At 38.8% G+C, this 21344-nt stretch overlaps 1 protein-coding gene across 1 annotated transcript in view; it reads left to right on the top strand.

The window, feature by feature from the left end:
• The window catches only part of LOC127647743 (potassium channel subfamily T member 2), a 149895-nt gene extending 128954 nt beyond the window's left edge, over positions 1–20941 (top strand). The window contains exons 19-30 of the mRNA XM_052132186.1: positions 1319–1637; positions 6866–6971; positions 7093–7265; positions 7669–7740; positions 11493–11627; positions 11724–11835; positions 12371–12472; positions 16094–16177; positions 16302–16430; positions 16557–16899; positions 20127–20211; positions 20824–20941. Coding sequence (XP_051988146.1) covers positions 1319–1637; positions 6866–6971; positions 7093–7265; positions 7669–7740; positions 11493–11627; positions 11724–11835; positions 12371–12472; positions 16094–16177; positions 16302–16430; positions 16557–16899; positions 20127–20211; positions 20824–20941 — 1778 coding nt within the window. The remainder of the gene's footprint in view (positions 1–1318; positions 1638–6865; positions 6972–7092; positions 7266–7668; positions 7741–11492; positions 11628–11723; positions 11836–12370; positions 12473–16093; positions 16178–16301; positions 16431–16556; positions 16900–20126; positions 20212–20823) is intronic.
• Positions 20942–21344: the final 403 nt, after the last annotated feature.

Here is a 21344-nt window from a genome sequence, read left to right as displayed (position 1 = left end):
GAGACTTGTTGGGAGTGGGATCTTTTGACTTGGGACAGAAAACAACCAATTAGCAATGCCCTAGCAACCACCCAGATCACCTTAGCAACCGCATAGCAACCAGCCATATATTTTCAGAAAATTAAAAAATCTGGTAATAATGACATTATTGTTGTTATTATCGTGACAGGTCTAACTTTACTACAGATGTATATTTATATGAATTCTTAAGATATAAATTACAGTATGTCTAAAGTAAACCAATATGTTTTAGCATCAAACTATTCATGCTCATTTAATTTCCATATTCAAATACTATGTAAAGTTGTAATATAATCTGTGGTGTAGTTTAATATTAATAACACTTGTTCAGCCTGCTTTTCTGTGGGTGTAAATGTGATATGCATGTAGACAGAAAAGAGAAAGGTGCTTCTTGAATAGACTGTACAAATATCTTGCCTCAAGGCTTTTTCCAACAAAATATGCGATCTTTGTACAATATCACCATCATGGATTGTAGGTAGGTGTGGCCTGGAGCTCAATGTACATTGAAGCTGACAGCTAATTTCCATTCAGTCAGTTAAGATCAGTCAACATGAACACACTGGCACACAGAGTTATTAAGAAACTGGTGTAAACTTACCTACATCTGTGCGATTGTTCGCATAGAGACATTTTCAAAGAATATGTCATGCGATTTATTTTGTTTAATTAGTCTACAAAGAATAAAATCTACTCAAACACTCATAAGTGCCCATTCACTCTGTTGTTTTATATACTGCTTCGCTCATGTGCCATCTGCAGCTGAAAGCCATTAACAGATCTGCCCAAAGATATGCCTATCGTCATATATTTGTCTGTATTCTGCCAATTAATTATCTTTTATACACTCATCTTTGCAGTAATATCAGTCATAAATTACAATAACAGAGTGTTTGTGTAATCAGTGCATATTATGGCTGCATACAGTGTGTTAGCGTTGTAGATCCGTGAATGCAAAAGGCAAACATTACAAATTACGCATAATTTACTGCATAATATTACTATAAATCATTTAGTTGTTAAAACAGCTTCTTTTACTGATCTTGTGTGAGTTCTACTCATAGATTGAGGCATGAAGTCATTGATAACACATTTTAATGTCACATTAATTGTAGTCTTGCGCGTCATCATATTTAAATGCTCCTCTAAACACCTCCCTGCAGGGTGGCCTGTGTTTGAATGTTCGCAAACAGTATCAGCTGTTTGGAACTTCTTTTTACCGCTGAACAAAGAACGAAGAACTTTTCCATAAGTGTGCTGGGGCCTTAACTCACATATACATTTTGTCCTTTAACAGGCACTGTAGCCATAGACCTGCAGGACTCCAGTGACAGCAGTCCAGAGGGCACGGGTCCAGCAGTGCTGGGTAGTGGGACTGGGGGCAGGAGTGGCTCCAGGACAGAAGTTGGGGGATGTAACACTCTGACACTGCCTGCCATGAGTGGCTCCAGGGAGGAGAGGAGACACAGCATCGCACCTGTCCTGGAGGTGGTGGACGGGGTGCACAGTCCCACGTTTGACCTGCTGGGGGACCAGTCGGAGGATGAAGGAGGAGAGGAGGGGAAGGAGGACGATGGAGGGGAGCAGAAAGGCCAGTGGTGGGGCGCACATTGCGAGTGAGTATTGTATCATGTAGCACTAGATTTAGAGTCTTGATCTTGTAGCTTTGATCTCTTGAGCATATAAACATTACCTTGGTCTGGGTCTTATTAATCTCGTGTAGCCAGACTTTTGACCTAAGTCTTTTGACTTTTGACATAAAGTCTAGTGCACTTTGCAGCTTGTTTTAGCCAGTAACTGCCCACTTAGACGTGAAGAGACTGTCTGACCAACATGTAAAGCAATCAACCTAAGTTTGCCTACATTTGCATCACACGGCCTGTACACAGACGTCTATTGTTCGTATCTAACCAAAGTATACTTTGGGCTTTAGTGGGTCTGGTATTGGTCTGAGTTTTGGTCTCGGAGGGTGTAGTCTCAGTCTGGGTCTTGGTGGGTCTGCTATTTGTCTTGGCCCTACTCTTGAAGGTCTAGGTCTAGGTCTTAGGGGGTCTGGTCATGGCTGAAGATGGACAGAATAAGGAATCCAGTAATTAAAACAGAATTGACGATGAAATGTGGAATGTCATGGAATTTGACATAGTTGGGATAGTACGATATATAAATGCACAATTAATCAAATAAAATGTGTGATATATCCAAGTATAATGATTAAACAACAAAGGTATGAGATTTGATTGAATAAATATAAAATAAATATAATATAAAGACTATCTGCATGTGCTGCACACTTCAAAGTGAATGTGTGAATCTGCCACTCATACGCTGCTAACAATTTATTTTGAACATCACACGCTCTCTGTGTTTAACAGATGACAGAGAGCAGAGAGTTCACTGATTGCCTTTTGTGGTTTATTGAGCACATTAAGCCATATAGTGAACTGCTTATCCGGAGGTGAGAAGCTGTTATCAAAAACATACCAAATTCATCTGGCTTTCCTCCAAATTAATAGCTCAATTTAATTGACATGTGAAATTGAAAATAAATAAATAAATAAAATGTGACTGAAATATAGTTGTACTATAAAGTAGGGCTGGGCGATTAATAAATGTAATTTTCAATTACTATTTTGGCTTCCAACAATTATAAAAACAAGATAATCGAGATAAAACGATTATTGTGCAGCATTCCGTTTCGCAATGAAACACCCCAGCATAATATCTTTAAAACACCCTTTATTGAAGTTCAAATAATAAGGAAGCGGTTATGAAAATAATCACTGAAACTGGCATATCTCTGGTTTTGAGAATCATCAAATTTCACTACCGACTACTGAAATTTTGATATTGTGATAATGTAAAGCCTTTATTGTACATGGTTGTTCTTGCTACAATATCACGTTGATAAAGTCGATCTCATTCCATAGAAGTGTGAGCACCCCGCTGTAAATGATGGCAATGGAGGCTTTTTCTTTATTTGACTACCATACGTAACTGTAAAGTATTCAATGGAAAGGAGGAGGCGAGAACCGGCTTGTCAATATAAATAATTGTTTAATGAGAAACTTAAAAGACATACACACACATGACGGACATGTCTGTAAACTATATCGCTCTCTTCACACCACCGTCTGCCATAGACCTTTATCCCTCTCGGAGGCTTAATTAGCCTGATAAGGGACCGGGTGTGTATTATCACGACCGGCCCCGCCCTCCGCCCTGCCACAGTAACATAAAATAATGATCATATGACAAAAGCTTCCTCTCCTACCCAGTGCCGTTTACATGTCAAGTTCAAGGAAATCCACTGTTAAAAGTTTTTTGAAAGCTCAATGACAAAGCATGACGTTTCCAAAGTCAATGAGTAATCGTGTTAAATAATCGTGATCTCAATATTGACCAAAATAATCATGATTATGATTTTTGCCATAATCGAGCAGCACTACTATACAGTAAAATGTAATATTCATTGTTATAATCAAAAATTAATATATCAATGAATACATCATATTTAAGCAATATCTCACTAGTAAGTGTTGTTGTACTGAACAAAAGTTTAATTAATGCTTTCATTAAAGTTTTCCTAAATAAATTAATTTAAATTTTGAAACATATATAAAATCATGAGCACTCACATGAGATGAGGACTTTATATCATAAAAGCTCTTTTATTCTACATGGGGCAGGGGCGCCCTCATGGGACAAGCTGAATACTACTCTCTTAATCTAATTGTGGATTGTGCTGGGAGGATCTGTAGAAGCACTTCTTTTGTTGAAAAGTTATTGTTCTGTTTTCATTTGATTAAAATTCTCTGAATTTATTTGATCAGGCAGTATTTTATTATAAAATGTCATTAAACGGAATTCAGAAGAAAAGAAAAGAAAGTCTTGGCCTGGATTATAAAGTGTTTCGTTTCGGTCTTGCGGGGTCTAGTCTTGGTCTGGATCTTAGTGGGTCTAGGTTTTGGTCTTTGTTTTAGTCTTAGGGTGTTTAGTCTCGGTCTGGGTCTTGGTGGGTCTGGGTCAGAAGTGTAATCAAGACCAGACCCTCCAAGCCCAGACCAAAACTAGACCCCCTATGACCCAGACTAAGACAAGACCCCTCAAGACCCAGATCCAGACCAAGACTAGACCCCCTATGACCCAGACTAAGACAAGACCCCTCAAGACCCAGATCCAGACCAAAACTAGACCCCCTATGACCCAGACAAAGACAAGACCCCTCAAGACCCAGATCCAGACCAAGACTAGACCCTTCAAGAACCAGATCCAGACCAAGACCTGTCGGTCCAAGAACCAGGCAATACATTTTAACAAACCAAGATTCTGAATTTATTGCAGCAATCATTTATAATATTCAACAGTTTTGTTTTTCATTTATATTTCTCAATTGAACAAGGAACATCAAGTCAGCAATCAAACTTTCATTTTCATTTCAGGCATTTACTGATGCATAGAACAGAAATTAACTAATTCAGGAACACACTTAGACACAGTTCTCAGCTTGTCTGGGATGTGGAACTACATGAATAATATGCCATGCAATACATTTATATTCATCAATATTATTAATACAATTATAATATGAAGGGAAATACTCTTCAATTATGATTTTAGTCATAATCGTGCAGCTCTACTCCCGCCAACAACTCTGAAAACTGGCCATACTCGCAACGTAACAACTGTGTCCCTCGGCTACCGCGAATAAAGTCATAGCCTCTAAATGGCAGTTATAATCATAAATCACCATTGCTTTGTGTTTTTAGGCCATCGTTCTTGCATGTACATTCATGTGATGAACGAGACAGTGCTTGTCAAAGCATGCATGATGACAGATGCAGAAGATTTACTAATTTAAATTCTCAGTAATGGTGAAGATGCCATGCTAACTAGTGGTTGAAATAATTATGATATTTAGTACACTGGTAATACACTGCTGTCTTGACTAATACCATAAGCTGAGACACAGATCCAGACCAAGACTTTAAGTGTTAAGACCAAGACACTGAGTAACGAGACCCAGATCAAGACCAAACCACGTTAATATGGTCTCAAGAGGACTTGAAACCAAGACCACAAGATCAAGACTCCAACTCTGGTCTTGGTGAGTCTAGCCTAGGCCTGTGTATTTAAGGGTCGGTCTAGTTTTGGTCTGGGTATTAGTGTATTTGGTATAGGTCTGGTTCTAGGTCTTAGGTGGTCTGGCATTGGTTTGGATCTGTCTTGGATGACCTAGTCTACAGCCATGGCCAATAGTATTGGCAGTGACATAAAGTTTGTGTTTTGCAAAGTTTTCTGCTTCAGTATTAGTAGATTATTTTTTCACATGATTCTATGGTATACTGGAAAACAATGATAAGTATTTCATGAGTTTTAAAGGCTTTTATTGGCAAAAATATTCAATATATGCAAAAAGTCAATATTTACAGTGTTGACCCTTGTTCTTCATAACCTCTGCAATTAACTCTGCCATGCTGGATATCAGCTTCTGGGCCAAATCCTGACTGATGGCGATCCATTCTTGCCTTATTAGTGATCGAAGTTGATCACAATTGTGGGATTCTGCTTGTCCACTCGCCTTTTGTGGATTGACCACAGGTTCTCTATGGGATTAAGATATGGGGAGTTGCATGGCCACGGATCCAAAATTTCAATGTAATGATCTCTGAGCCACTTCATTATCACTCTTGCCTTGTGACAGGGTGCTCCATCATGCTGGAAAATGCACGGATCATTACCAAATTGCTCATGGATCGTTGGGAGAAGTTACTCTTTTTGACGTTTTGATACCATTCTTTATTCATGCCAGTGTGTTTGGGCAGAATTGTGAGAGAGCCCACTCCCTTGGATGAAAAGAAACCCCACACATGGATGGTCTCAAGATGCTTCACTGTTGGCACGACACAGCTCTTATGGTAACATTCACCTTTTCTTCAACTGACTTTCGATTATCCTGATGTTCCAAACAGTCGGAAGGGGGCTTCATCAGAGAATATAACTTTGCACCAGTCTTCTTCTGTCCAATCCTTGTACTTCCTGCAGAATTTCAGTCTGTCCTTGATGTGTTTCTTGGAGAGAAGTGGCTTCTTTGCTGCCCTTCTTGACACCAGACCATTGTCCAAAAGTCTTTGCCTCACTGTGCGTGCAGATGCACATGTCCTGGCCCTTGCTGGACACTCTGGGACGTCCTGAAGCCTTTTTATCTGCAGTTGAAACTCTCTCCTTGAACTTCTTGATGATCCAGTAAATGGTTCTTTCAGGTGCAATATTCTTTGCAGCAATTTCCTTGCATGTGAGGCCATTTTGATTCAAAGAGATGATGGCTGCACATCTTTCTTTAGAGGTAACCATTGCTAAAAAGAACACAGTGATTGGAAGCACTTCTTCCCTCCTTTTATAGCAATCAGTCTGCTCTTATAATCCAATCAGAATGATAGAGTGATTTCACCTGACTAGTACTCATTCACACTTTCCCTGGTACTGCTGATATGATTAGTGAAATGATGTTAGCTGGTAATTTTGTGCCAGGACCAAAAAAGAGTGAAATTTGGGTTTTTGTGAGCAAGTAAATGTTTTGGGCCAATGAAGCTTTTTACTATTATTTAAAATGCATCTGATCACTCTGTACAATAATATAGAAACAATATGAATCAACACCACAACAACTGAAGCTGAAAACTTTGCGAATCACAAAAGTTATGTCACTGCCAATACTTTTGGCTATGGCTGTAGACTCTGACTCTTAAAAGCACTGAGGTTCCTGTCTTTAAACTGAATGGTAATTTCATATTTCCATGTATATGTTTGTGTGAGAACTGTCTGTGTGCTTGTATTTGTGAAACAGATGGGTTAAAGGCTATCCTCTGAACTCTCCATATATCGGCAGCTCCCCTGCCCTCTGCCACCTTCTGCAGGAGAAAATGCCATTTTGCTGCCTGCGCCTGGATAAGGTGAGCATTTGTCTCTCTCCAAACCTCTTATATACATTGCAGAGTTCACAGTATGTAACACGTCAATAAAGAGAAACTTCTGCATTGTTGTCTTGTTATCCTTATATATATATTTTCTCAGGCTTGTCATCATATGCCCTATGAGGATGCTCGTTCATACGGCTTCAAAAACAAACTGATCATCGTGTCCGCCGAGAGTGCTGGAAATGGCCTCTATAACTTCATTGTTCCTCTGAGGGCGTATTACCGGCCCAGAAAGGAGCTCAACCCCATTGTTTTGCTTCTGGAGAACGTGTGAGTATCCAAGAACAAACAGAATCATCGAGAAAGAGACATCATTCAGCACTTTGTTTTTCACAACCCATTCGCCGATCGCTTTTTGGCATTTATTATAACACATAATCATTGTCTCTCCTGTAACCAAAAACTAATATGAGGAGACACATTGTCATATAATGCAATCAAATGCAATAAAACTCTGAGTCATCTTGTTTTTACCTGATTGGATGCACACTGGGGAGCAGCTGCAGGCAGAGTTTCATTATTTAGATGCCTTGGAGCACTGCAAAGCCATGTAATTTCTTAGTTGGGTCAGTTTAGCAAAATACTTGGAAAGGGACATCAGACACATCTGTAATTCAGTTTACACTTTTTGTAAGGCGTCGACTCAGATTCTCAACATCTCTCTGTTTGCTAGGCCTGAGGCGGATTTCCTAGAAGCCATCTGCTGGTTTCCTATGGTGTTCTACACAGTAGGCTCCATTGACAAGTAAGGAAAGACTAAAATTAACAGTAACACTTTAAGCCTGTGTTTAAAATGTATTCTAAAAGTATTCATAATGCCTTTTAATACACATTGTGTTAAGTGAAAATGGGCAGATATTAGCTTAAAGACCCCTTGAAATAGATTACTTTTCCTTCCTGTGTTAATGTATTTCCTGAAGTCACATTGGTTTAGTCATGATAAATAATATTTTTGACTTTTAGTGGTATAATGATGCACACATAATTCTGATTAATGAATTATATTACTAGTGTTGGGTGTAATCTGATTACAAATAAATTAGTTACTTTTATCTAATTAGTTACATTTATCTAATTAGTAGGGATGCACCGAAATGAAAATTCTGGGCCGAAACCGAAACCGAAATTTTTACCTATTTGAAAAAAAAAAGTAACACACCAAAATTGGACAAAAAATATATTAAAACTATATTAAATATTATTCTTCTTTCAGTTCTGTAAAAATCTAATTTTACAGATTTTATTAACAATTATCCAAATAATGTAAAGTTTTAGAAAACTACTATATGCAAAACAACAGTCAAGTAATGAACTTAGCTAACATCTTTCAAAAATGTTAAATATGCAACAGTAATTTTAATTAAAACAACAGGCAGAACACAGAATGGCAGAGGACCTCTATTCCACTGATCTATAAATAACTATAATATACACTCACCTAAAGGATTATTAGGAACACCTGTTCAATTTCTCATTAATGCAATTATCTAATCAACCAATCACATGGCAGTTGCTTCAATGCATTTAGGGGTGTGGTCCTGGTCAAGACAATCTCCTGAACTCCAAACTGAATGTCAGAATGGGAAAGAAAGGTGATTTAAGCAATTTTGAGCGTGGCATGATTGTTGGTGCCAGACGGGCCGGTCTGAGTATTTCACAATCTGCTCAGTTACTGGTATTTTCACGCACAACCATTTCTAGGGTTTACAAAGAATGGTGTGAAAAGGGAAAACATCCAGTATGCGGCAGTCCTGTGGGCTTAAAATGCCTTGTTGATGCTAGAGGTCAGAGGAGAATGGGCCGACTGATTCAAGCGGATAGAAGAGCAACTTTGCCTGAAATAACCACTCGTTACAACCGAGGTATGCAGCAAAGCATTTGTGAAGCCACAACACGCACAACCTTGAGGCGATGGGCTACAACAGCAGAAGACCCCACCGGGTACCACTCATCTCCACTACAAATAGGAAAAAGAGGCTACAATTTGCAAGAGCTCACCAAAATTGGACAGTTGAAGACTGGAAAAATGTTGCCTGTTCTGATGAGTCTCGATTTCTGTTGAGACATTCAGATGGTAGAGTCAGAATTTGGCATAAACAGAATGAGAACATGGATCCATCATGCCTTGTTACCACTGTGCAGGCTGGTGGTGGTGGTGGTGTAATGGTGTGGGGATGTTTTCTTGGCACACTTTAGGCCCCTTAGTGCCAATTGGGCATCGCTTAAATGCCACGGCCTACCTGAGCATTGTTTCTGACCATGTCCATTCCTTTATGGCCACCATGTACCCATCCTCTGATGGCTACTTCCAGCAGGATAATGCACCATGTCACAAAGCTCCAATCATTTCAAATTGGTTTCTTGAACATGACAATGAGTTCACTGTACTAAAATGGCCCCCACAGTCACCAGATCTCAACCCAATAGAGCATCTTTGGGATGTGGTGGAACGGGAGCTTCGTGCCCTGGATGTGCATCCCACAAATCTCCATCAACTGCAAGATGCAATCCTATCAATATGGGCCAACATTTCTAAAGAATGCTTTCAGCACCTTGTTGAATCAATGCCACGTAGAATTAAGGCAGTTCTGAAGGCGAAAGGGGGTCAAACACAATATTAGTATGGTGTTCCTAATAATCCTTTAGGTGAGTGTATAATTATATATATAGATCAGTGCTCTATTCTGTTTCTGAACATTATTGTGCAAAACAACAGTGCAAAACAGCAGTAATTGAACTAAATCCAACCTCAACTGTAAACGACAGATGTATCCTCAAATGAAGAACAAGTGTAATGTAATTGCTATACACATCATATTGGACCGCTTTCTATTTAAGTACAAGTGACAGGTTTCTCTTCAAGAACAAAAGTTGCTAAACTTTCTGACAGTCTCTACTGATCAGAAAGCTCATCAAGAACATGAGATGCTGCACTGAACAGTCTCTCACTCTCTGTGCTGGTGCTTGGGCAGATAAATACCTGTGTGCAATCCGCGCAAGCAAAGGAAAGCGGTCTTTGTTTATGCAACCGTAGTCAAGGGGATTGTCGCTTCTGGCAATGGGTCAGCTAGATACATCTCAAGTTGTGGTGTAGGTGCGCTAGTTGTGGCACTTTCCTTTCCTAGAATCTCTTGCTGTCCTCTGTATATATATATGACATTTCTGACTTGACATTTCTGCTGAATAAACACTGCAGATCGCAAATGCGATGTCCTTATCAGAAACTTTGAAGAATTTCCACACCGCTGACATGATCGGCCTTTGTTTGGTAGCGCCGTGATAAGGGCTAGATCGATCCAGAGTGAAATCTGAGCACTGAAGGGCGGGGCGAGGAAGTATTTTCGGCTCATATTTTCGGCCTTTTTTCTCTTTCGGACAAAAACCAAAAGTGCCATTTTCGGCCTAAAATTTTCGGCGGCCGAAATTTCGGTGCATCCCTACTAATTAGTAATTAGTTACTTTTTAAGTCAAAAAGAAGGTTAATGCATTACATTTAAGTTCTTGTTATCAGGTTACTTTCAGATTAGTTACTGACTTTCAATTAAGGTCATTACTCGTTAAGGAGTATTCCGGGTTCAATACAAGTTAAGCTCAATCGGAGGCATTTGTGGCATAATGTTGATTACTGCAAATCACCCTTTGTCCACCCTTTTCTTAAAATAAAAGCAAAAATTAGGGCTCTATAAATGTTAAAATACTAAATTTTATAGCCACAAGTCATGAACAATATGTGTGTTAAAATCACTTAATAACCTTTTCTGTGTAAAGATATAGCCAATTTTACAACATTGCCATGACGGCGCAACACCGTAAACCCTAAAATGACTGTAAAAACAACAATTTAAACAACTTTACAGCTCAAATAATATATGAGTATTAACAGAAGAATTAATGAAAGATAAATTAATAATATTAATATAAAATTAAAAAATAATTTAAGCTTCAGATTTCTTTTAAACCATCCAAAAATTGGCCCCATTCACTTCCATTGTAAGTGCCTCACTGTAACCTTGATTTTTGCTTTTTAAAGAAAAGGAGGGATGAGTCAAATTGTTTTGTGTGTGTGTGGTTATCAATATTATGCCACACATGCTGTTGATTGAGCTGAACTTGTATTGAAATCAGAATAAGCTCATTACTTGGGTTAGTCATATTCCTAAAATAATATTATTTATGTATAATACATTTCATATAAATTCATATGTGCATATGTACGTCTGTTTGCATTTCTGTGACAGCAGAAGGGTGTGCAACAATGAGCAATGAGGAAATAGAGACATTATTTAGAATTTTTTAAGTGGAAAAACAAACTTTTCTGTGAAAATTAAGTAAGGTAATTAGTAATCTGATTACTTTTTTCGATCCAGCATACAGGCTTCAAGTAAGGTGTTACCAAACTATTTGTTTCGGCCTCAGTTCTTGTTCATGTTACTGTAGTTTAAGGTCCTCTGTCTTTTTTGTGTCATTTTGTTGGCCTTTTCCATGATTATTATGCAGTTTGGATAGTCTTCTGCGGTGTGGTGTGACATTTGCTGACACCATGGTGGTGGTGGATAAAGAGAGCTCCATGATCGCAGAAGAGGATTACATGGCTGATGCCAAGACCATTGTGAATGTTCAGACTCTCTTCAGGTCAGTTTTTCCTTCCTGCCGTTACATTTGTGTCTCACTGTTTGAGGGTTTCTTTGGGAGCTTTGCCATGATATTTCTCCTCAATGTTTTCCCAAGGCTTTTTCCAGCTCTCAGTATTATAACAGAACTTGCCCACCCGGCCAACATGCGCTTCATGCAGTTCAAAGTCAAAGACCATTATTCTCTGGCTCTCTCCAAACTGGAAAAGGTTAGACTCATATAAAACACTTACATTCTTACAGTTTGCTTCATTTTAAATGTTCTACAGCAGTGGTTCTCAATTGGTTTTACATTGGACATCAAGTTGCAACCCAACACTATGGTCGGCACAATCCATGTTTATCCTCACTAAAAATTAACCATATTTAGTGTTGTCTGGGTCGTATTTTATTTCCATGTTGGTATTTGCCGAATGTGGCTAGCTTGGACCTAGTGACAGATGAATTTGCACAAAAATACTTTAGGGTTTGATTTGATTCACAGTTTTTGATGTCAACAACATCAGAAGATATTAGAGTCATTATCTCCTCCTTTTTAAAAGTTCATAAGCAAATTTATTTTGCTTATCTAATGATACATGATTATGTAGTTTGTTGCATTTTATAATTTCCGTTGGTTTTTACCTGTGTTAAGAGACCTGCGACCCATTTAGTTCACAACCCACCAATTGAGAATCACTGTTCTAAATTATACAAAATAATCTGACCATGTTTTTTGCTGCATTTGCCCTGCATGTGCTGTAGAAAGAAAGAGAGAGAGGTTCCAACCTAGTTTTCATGTTCAGATTACCGTTTGCAGCTGGGAAGGTGTTTAGTGTCAGTATGTTAGACACTCTGCTGTATCAGGTAACAGTCATGCTGTTAATACACTCATAAACAAACTACTATAGCTTTATATCTTCATAGTGTCTTCCAGAATATTTTTTTATAATAAATATTAAAGACCTTAGTTGGGGTAGATATACCATATTTTATTTGATAAAAACAACAAGTCTGTGAGGATTATAAGTACAGTCACCTCAATACGTCGTACAGTCTTTGGTCAGGTTAAGCATCAGTGCTATGCTATTTCACCAAACGTCCCAGTTTAACTCCCCCAGTTAAATATTATATTTGACCAAACGTTGGACCTACGGGGGGCCATGCCCCCTCACTTAGACCAATGTGCTCCACCAGTTTAAAATTATATTTTACCAAACATTGGCACTACTGGGGGCCTTGTGTGCTCCCAGTCACCCCCAGTAAAAAAAATATTTTGGACCAAACAATTATATCTTTGCTGTTTTATTTCAATACCCAAACTCCATTATGAAATGAATAAATCTATACTTGCAGGTCCACACACCTTCTAGTGTTGCAGCATTTTCTAGCGTGGCATGCTAGAGACAGCTCAAGGCACATGCTCCACTTTCAGGCAGATTCACGGATTGCTCTCAATCTCTTATTGAATGACAACCTCTGACAATGTTTCCTGCAATGCTACTGAATCAAAAGCACCAGAGCAAAGGAACTTATCTTTTTGTTGAGAGCTTGCAGTCCAAATTGAATGTGATGAGAGAGAAAGACTAAGCGCCATAGAAACATACATATACCTCATTACATCTTTCTATGGCATTGTCCACACTAGTTGCGCCTAACAACAAACTTGCTATGTGGCCAGTATGACCCTATACGTAAGCGAATTACTCTTATGAGGCAGTCATTTTTAATTAGCGGCCAAGAAGATACACAAATCAGTATTTAATTTATTGGATTTGAATCAGTTAACCCTCTGGGGTCTGAGGGTGTTTTGGGCCCTGGAGAAATTTTGACATGCCTTGACATTTGTGCTTTTTTCAGTTGCTTAAAAAAATATTAATGGCTAAAGTCTGATAACACTGTATTCAGCACAAACTGGGCTAAAATAATATGTGAGCAACATGTGTACAGTTTTGTATTTTTGAGAAAATAACGTTTATGCATGGTTTTTGAAAAAACGAAATTAAGTCATTGAAATAAGGCCATGTAACACATACTAAACATTTGTCCACACGACTTTTGAGAACTGGATCTTGTAGCCTAGAGTTTTTGCTACAAAATTATGTGAAAACCATCTTGATCACTGTAACACAGTTAAAGGATGGGCAAGGAGGAGGCGAGAACCGGCTTGTCAACATAAATAATATTTAATGAAAACTTAAACCAAAAGCACAAACATAAACACACATGACGGACATGCCTGTAATTCTCTCTCTCTCGAACCATCGTCACCGGCCGCCTTTATCCCTCGCGCACCTCATCAGGCCGATTGGGGACCGGGCACGCAATATTCCGACCCAGCCCCGCCCTTCTCTGCTCCACAATCACTCATTCATACAAAACAATATAGTAATTTAACTTTTGTAAGACAATTTTAGTGTTAGAAAGGTCATATGCGAGGAGGTGTGAACTATCATGAATATTGAGGTAATTCACACCTGAGGAGACAAAAGACCCCTCCCCTGGGCCTATCGATGAGGACAGTTACAGAAAGAGAATGAATGTGAGGAGACTTAATGATCAAAATCAAGTTTTAAATTAAAAGAAGTAATCTGACTATACATTTCTTTACATAAAGACTTGACTTAACCATTAAAAGAAGTCTCTTCTGGTCACCAAGACTGCATTTATTTGATCCAAAATACAGTAAAAACATTTTGTGAACTCATTTTACAATTTAAAAGAACAGTTTTCTATTTGAAAATTGTAAAATGTAATTTGTGATCAAAGCTGAATTTTCAGCATCATTACTGCAGTCTTCAGTGTCACATGATCCTTCAGAAATCATTATAATATGCTGATTTTCTAATACGGGCATATTTAAAGTGCATTTTACTCATTTACACCTGAACACATATTTGCAAGCACAAGCATTGATGATAATGAAGCAGCATAAACACTAGATAAAATATATTCTAAACATTCATATAATTTTATATCATATTACATATCATATTTATATCATACAGCATACAATTTAAATGCCTGTTTTAGCCGAAACAGTATTTAAATGTAACTAAAACTTGCTTATTAGGACATATTTAAAATTTCAATACTCTGAATCCTGGCTGGCAAGTCTGGAAACAGTCCCACTAGTAAAATATGTACATGTTTATATAAAATAACATGTCAACTAATGAAAACTATTGGACTTACCCATCCGAAATTGTATCCTCGGCTGGATCATGTCTCTCTTCAAAATATAAACGTTCATCGGAGTCCTGCTCTTCCTCTGAGGAAAATGTTAACTCTTCCTTACTATCCAGGAGTTTCCTTGCCTGTGTATCATTACAAAGGTGCAGAAAAGTGAATTACTTTGTTTTTAAGGCACAGTCGGGGGCGTTTACTATTTGATTTGATCACTTCATAACATTACCGTATGAATGGCGCACTCTGCTGTGGGTGTGATCACATTAGAGATAATTTAGCTGAGCCAGGAAAACTGTACATCGCTTTGTTTCATACAGATTACATTGCAGGAGAATATTTGTTTTAAATTGGAATAGTTTTATTTAAAAGTAGACATTTTAAGCTTTCTGTAGACATATGTTTCATGTTTGTGTGATAAGTATTCGCGGAGTTTCAGTTCATTTTTGTGACGTGTTTCAGATATATGCTCGCAAACCCAGAGACTGCTTACAGCTCACCCTTTTTATTTTCTTTATTTTACAAAAGCACAAGGATTTGTTGTTATTGTGAGTGTACACAAATAAAAGTAGACACTTTATAGTCTCTAATGATGTCTTACACTTATCTGTATGCCCCAAAATGACGGAGTATTTTAAGTTGTTTCCGCTGTAATGACGAAAATATCCAGCAGGATGCGCCGGCACCGGTCCGTCGACCCCAGAGGGTTAATAGAGGTACTTCCTTACAAGTGTTGAAAGATTTCTGAATCAATTGAATCATTAAGAATCAAGAATCATTAAGTGGAAATGCAACTAGAATTGTTGAATACCTTTCAATTTCCATCCCTATAAACACCATTGCGACATATTAAACAAACTGTCCCTCACAGCTTTGTTTTCATTCACATCAATTTAAAGCTGAAGTGTGTAACTTTTTCTGTAAGCAAGCCATTTTAGGTTAATTATCCTCTGTGTTTCTGTGGCCCTATAAAAATTCCTTTGTTTGTTTCGAGCGACCTGTCCATACCAACACAGTAACATTGACTCAACCAATGCTGTGATTTGGGGGCAGGACTATCTGTTTGTGCAGTCAACATACTTGGGGGCGTATTCTGAAAGCTGTTTGATAAAAAAAAAATGTGTTCCAATTCCGTTAGGTGGCACTTGTGCCACAGAAATTACATCAGCTTTAAACATGTCATCTACTCTAACAAGGTCTATAGTCTTCTGAAATATTCACAAATAATATTACTGAATTACTAATACTGATTTATCTGAAAAGTCATGGGCATCTATGTTCCATCTTTTGTGTGTGTTGTAGTCCTTTGTGAAAGACTACATGATCTCCATCACCAGGCTGCTGCTCGGGCTGGACTCCATGCCTGGTTCCGGCTTCCTGTGTGCTGTGAGTGCACGCAGTCCATCAGTGACTTTAATCAGATAGTATCTGGATGATTATGCTGTTAACAATAACGGTCATAAAATAGAGAACAAAGTTATGATGATGGTGATGATGTTCCTCCTTGTAGATGAAGATCACGGAGGAGGATTTGTGGATTCGCACTTACGGTCGTCTATATCAGAAGCTGTGCTCCTCCACTGGAGACATCCCCATTGGCATCTACTGCACTGAAGCTCATAAACTGCCCGTCTCAGAGGTACATGCACACTAATTTATGGAGAACACCCTGTCATCCCTGCTGAAAAGACCAGCATTAGTTTCCATGGCTGCTTAGAGCTGGATTGGTGGTGGTCTAACTGTGTTTTGTGTTTGTTTGTCTCAGTCTCAGGTGTCCATCACTGTGGAGGACTACGAGGACACACGAGAGCCCCGTGAGCCTCTCCTCTGCCGCTCTGGTGTTCACCGTAACTCCACGTCATCTGAACCACCCTCGTCCTCCTCACAGGCCATGGACCGTCCACTGCTGAGAAGGAAAAGCATGCAGTGGGCACGGCGCTTGAGTCGTAAAGGTGGGAGGGGCTCCAGCGGTGCCAAGGGAGTGGGGAGCGCTGCCGAGTGCATCAGCCAGCAGAGACTGAGTCTGTTCCGCCGCTCAGAGAGACAGGAGCTCAACGCGTTGGTCCGCACGCGCATGAAGCACCTGGGGCTCTCGCCATCTGGATTTAGTGAGTGTGTGTGTGCATGTGTGCTGGCAGATATTGCTAAAAATATATTTCAATATTTTTCAGCCTATTTACTATATCCAATATATATCTTGATATTTATGATGTTGCACTGAATGGCTTAAAAGGGTGAAATGTTTGCTTATTTTATTTGCATCAGAGGAATAATTTCAACCGAAAAGCCGTTGTCGTCAAGTAGTTTCAAAATCTTTAACACTAAAATTAAAATCAAGCCATGTTTTCCACTGATTGTCACAAAATTAACTTTAGGAAGAATTATATTTTAATCATTTTTATTTACAATGATCGTACACAACATTAAAACCACCCGCCTAATATTGTGTATGTCTTCCTCGTGCTGCCAAAACAGCGCCGACAGCGCCGATGATATTCTTCTCACCACAATTGTACAGAGTGGTTATCTGAGATACTGTAGACTGTCAGTTCAAACTAGTCTGGCCATTCTCTGTTGACCTCTCTCATCAACAAGACATTTCTGTCCACAGAACTGCCCCTCACTGGGGGGGGGGTTGTTTTTGGCTCCATTCTGACAAAATTCTAGAGACTGTTATGTGTGAAAATCCCAGCAGATTAGCAGTTACAGAAATACTTAAACCAGCCCATCTGGCACGATCAATCATGCCACAGTCCAAATCATTGAGATCACATTTTATCCCCATACTGATGGTTGATGTGAACATTAACTGAAGCTCCTGACACGAATCTGAATGATTTCATGAACTGCACTGCTGCCACACGATTGGCTGATTAGATAATTGCATGGATGTTTGTTGGTCCTCTTTGTCCCTTATGTCTTCTAAAATTGACTCTTGACCTTCAGTGACTTCAATGCTGCGAATCACTGTCAGTATAAACACCCTTTAAATTATTCGAAGTTGAAGTTTGTACTATCTGCACCACTAGCATGACCAAAAAGAACTGCAAAAACAATAATCATTTTCAAATACTTTTACTGACCACTTTCCCCCTCCGCAACTGGGCACAAACAGACAGTCCAGGCCCAAAAACTTACTAATTGGTCAGTGGAGTCAATGTTGCCGTGTCAGGCTGGTCAGAACACTCAAACAAACAGATCAATGTTTTGAAAGCCCTTAAGAGCAATATTGTTCACACTTTTCAAATAAATAAACATTTCTAATAGTTGTCTCTGTATACTAAGCTGGAATAGAGAAAGTATTTAAAAACCCTAAAGGGTACACTAAAGTCCCATTGGATTAAACTAGGTTAAAGTCAATTACTCAAGAGCACAATGGTGAGAGTTCATGGCCTGATCTGAACCTACATCCTTTCCTTCATCTTTTGTAAAATGTTGGAAATATTTCTGGCATTTAATCTTTTCAGACACTGAAATCTCATGCATCTTGTGAACTGCTTTTGAATCGCCTCTCTGAATGTGTGAATCGTAATCGCTGTGGGAACTGCTTTGCAATTGTGAACTGGAACAAAATTGCCAGTGAGCATTGTTAGAATGTCACTGCAATAGCTGAAAAGCAATGGCAAAATTTGGAGGGGACCACACGGGTGAGAAGAGAAAGTTAGCGACTTTTTGAAACTTGGTGTAGGCAAATGTCCCAGGGGGGTGATATTCCAGGGTATAACTTGTTATTATGGGCAACACAAACAAATGTGCAGCAGAGGGCGCTCTCTGCTTTGTTACAGATGAGCAATAGGCAGAACAAATTAGACCACAGGCATTTGCATTTTTTTTTACTGATTTGATTCAGCCACAGGGAAAGAGAGCAGTTTATTCTGCTTTAACCCCATTTAGAAGCAGGAATTATAACCATTTAAGGTGATCTTGGAACCAAACAAAAGCCTGCCACAATAACTTTGCTATTGATGTAGCATTTTAACTAATCACTTAAACCATCCATCCAGCTGGGGGTGGGATCAGTTTCTTCTCCTGTTTCCACTGAAGATCACAAAGCTATGATTAAAGTGATAGTTCACCCAAAAATGAAAATTCAATAATCTTTTACACTCTCTTGAATTTCTTCTGCTGAACACAATTATTAAAGAATATTTCAGCTCTATATTTCAGGTCCATAAAATGCAAGTGAATGGTGGCCAGAACTGTGAAGCTCCAAAAAGCACAAAAAAGGCAGCATAAAAGTAATCAATACAACTCCAGTGGTTAAATCCATGTCTTCTAAAGCCATATGATAAGTGTGGGTGAGAAACAGATCAATATTTAAATACTTATTTGCTATAAATTCTCAGATGTCCAGCAGATGGCGATATGCACGAAGAATGTGAATGTGAAATTGGAGTTTTATTGTAATAAAAATAAAATTTATTAAATGTTGATACGTTTTTCACCCACACCTATCACATAGCTTCAGATGACAAAGATGTAACCACTGGAGTTGTATTGATTACTTTTATGCTGCCTTTATGTGCTTTATGGAGCTTCACAATTTTGGCATCCATTCACTCGTATTGTGAGGACTTACAGAGCTGAAATATTCTTCTAAAAATCTTAATTTGTTTTGATTTTGACTTGCAGAAGAAAGAAAGTCATTCACATCTGGGATGGTATGATGGTGAGTAAATGATGAGAGAATTTTCATTTTGGGTGAACTATCCCTTTAAATCAGAATTTTGATTTAATTGCAATTGACAGTTTGAACAGGTTTTTGGAAATTAATCAAGCTTACCAGATTTAACAGATTTTTTGTTCATAAAATTATAGCATCTCTGTTTCAAAAATCTCATACATGGACGTCATGAGACAAGGAGATATTGTGAAATGAATCTAACAACCCGGTTTTAGAAACTTAATGGTCAAATAAAACGCGTATTAAATAAACAACAATGTGATATACACAATGTTGTTTAGATTTACATCTTCAGCAAATATATATTGTGAATATCCCATATTTCACCCTGCTTTGTGAAAGCTGCCCACCCTGTTGTGACTGGCCTTTGAAGCCCTGTATGCTCAGTGCTGGGTGGTAGCATTTTGTTACCATTCCTATAATACTTTAGAAAATAATTAAAAGAACACCCTAGAGGCATGTCCTCACAATGTGTCAAACTTTTGTCTCTTTCTCCTGCCCTTGTTATGAGTGAATTCTCCAAAGTCTCTAAACTTTAAACAGACTGTAAACAACTGTTTATGTTCAGATATGCTATCTTTTGTTACAACTCTATGTGATTATTTATAAACTTGGTTCATATTCTATGCTCTTTCTGTTATCTGGTATCAGATGCTATGACGGACCAAGGCAACAGACTGTCCTACATTCTCATCAACCCGTCCCCAGACACACGCCTGGAACTCCATGATGTTGTGTGAGTATTATGATACCACTACTCTCGCATACAGTAGCCAGTTTTCTGACTATAGGCATAAAGCCTGGTCCATTTTGCATCTTAATCTGCCCAAGATCCAGTGTAGACAGCATCATTGATTATAATTGGTTCTATTGCTGGAACGAACTGTTGTCACCGGCGCCTTTATCCCTCGCGCGCCCCATCAGGCCGATTGGGGACCGGGCATGCGACATTCTAGCCCGGCCCTGGCCCCCCCCCATATCCTTTTGCTAAGTACCTTGTTATTCCCACCCCTACTACTAAATACCACAAAACTCTGAGTATCTCCAAGATTCAGTGCCACTATCCTTGAAAGCTCTTCTTCAAATATGTTCATTGTAGCTGCTCTGTACCTTTAACACAAATGTGTTTCCTGGCAGACTGATAAAAGCCTGTGCATCCATATTGTAGCTATGTGCATTAGATGGTCAGTGAAATGGCTGAGTGGTGTTCTGTTTAAGATATTCCTTCATTAATCACACACACACACACACAAAGATTTTGCAATGTCGTCTCTCACAGGGTGATGGCAGTACATTGATTGCAACTAACAAAGCTTCCACTGTGCATTCACTGTGGTTATTCCTGCAGGTATCTGATCAGACCAGACCTTCTGTCACCAGTGCCTAACCAGGCCAGTGGACGCAAGCCCAGTGCTGGCCCAGCGGAGGGACACAGATCTGAAACACAGGACAGCACTCATCTATGAACCACTCACCATGGACCACCAACACGAAAACAATCTACCGTGTGGTGTGGCATTGTGTGTGTGCATGGTTGAGAAGAAGAGTAAGTGAGAGAACAGACAGGGCAAGTTCTAGAAAACAATGAAACGTTCAGGAATTAAGAGAGGAATAGCTGCGTTGATGTGACCATCAACTGAATCTACACTGTAAAAAGTGATTCTGCTTCTTATTTGCCTTCACTCATTTTTCAAAGTCAGTCTGAATTTAAAATAGTCAATACAATGGAAATTGTTAAGAGAATGTGATTTAAGTTTTCATCGAGTCAACTCATGAGTGAAGCTCACAAAAACTTGTTCAGGTCGCTACATTCCAAAACATAAGATGGCGGGGAATCGTCATTTATATTCATTAGGAAAGCGATACCTG

This window comes from Xyrauchen texanus, chromosome 8 (assembly GCF_025860055.1).
Source record: "Xyrauchen texanus isolate HMW12.3.18 chromosome 8, RBS_HiC_50CHRs, whole genome shotgun sequence".
NCBI classification, from domain to species: domain Eukaryota; kingdom Metazoa; phylum Chordata; class Actinopteri; order Cypriniformes; family Catostomidae; genus Xyrauchen; species Xyrauchen texanus.
This window is presented reverse-complemented; position numbering and strand designations above follow the sequence as displayed.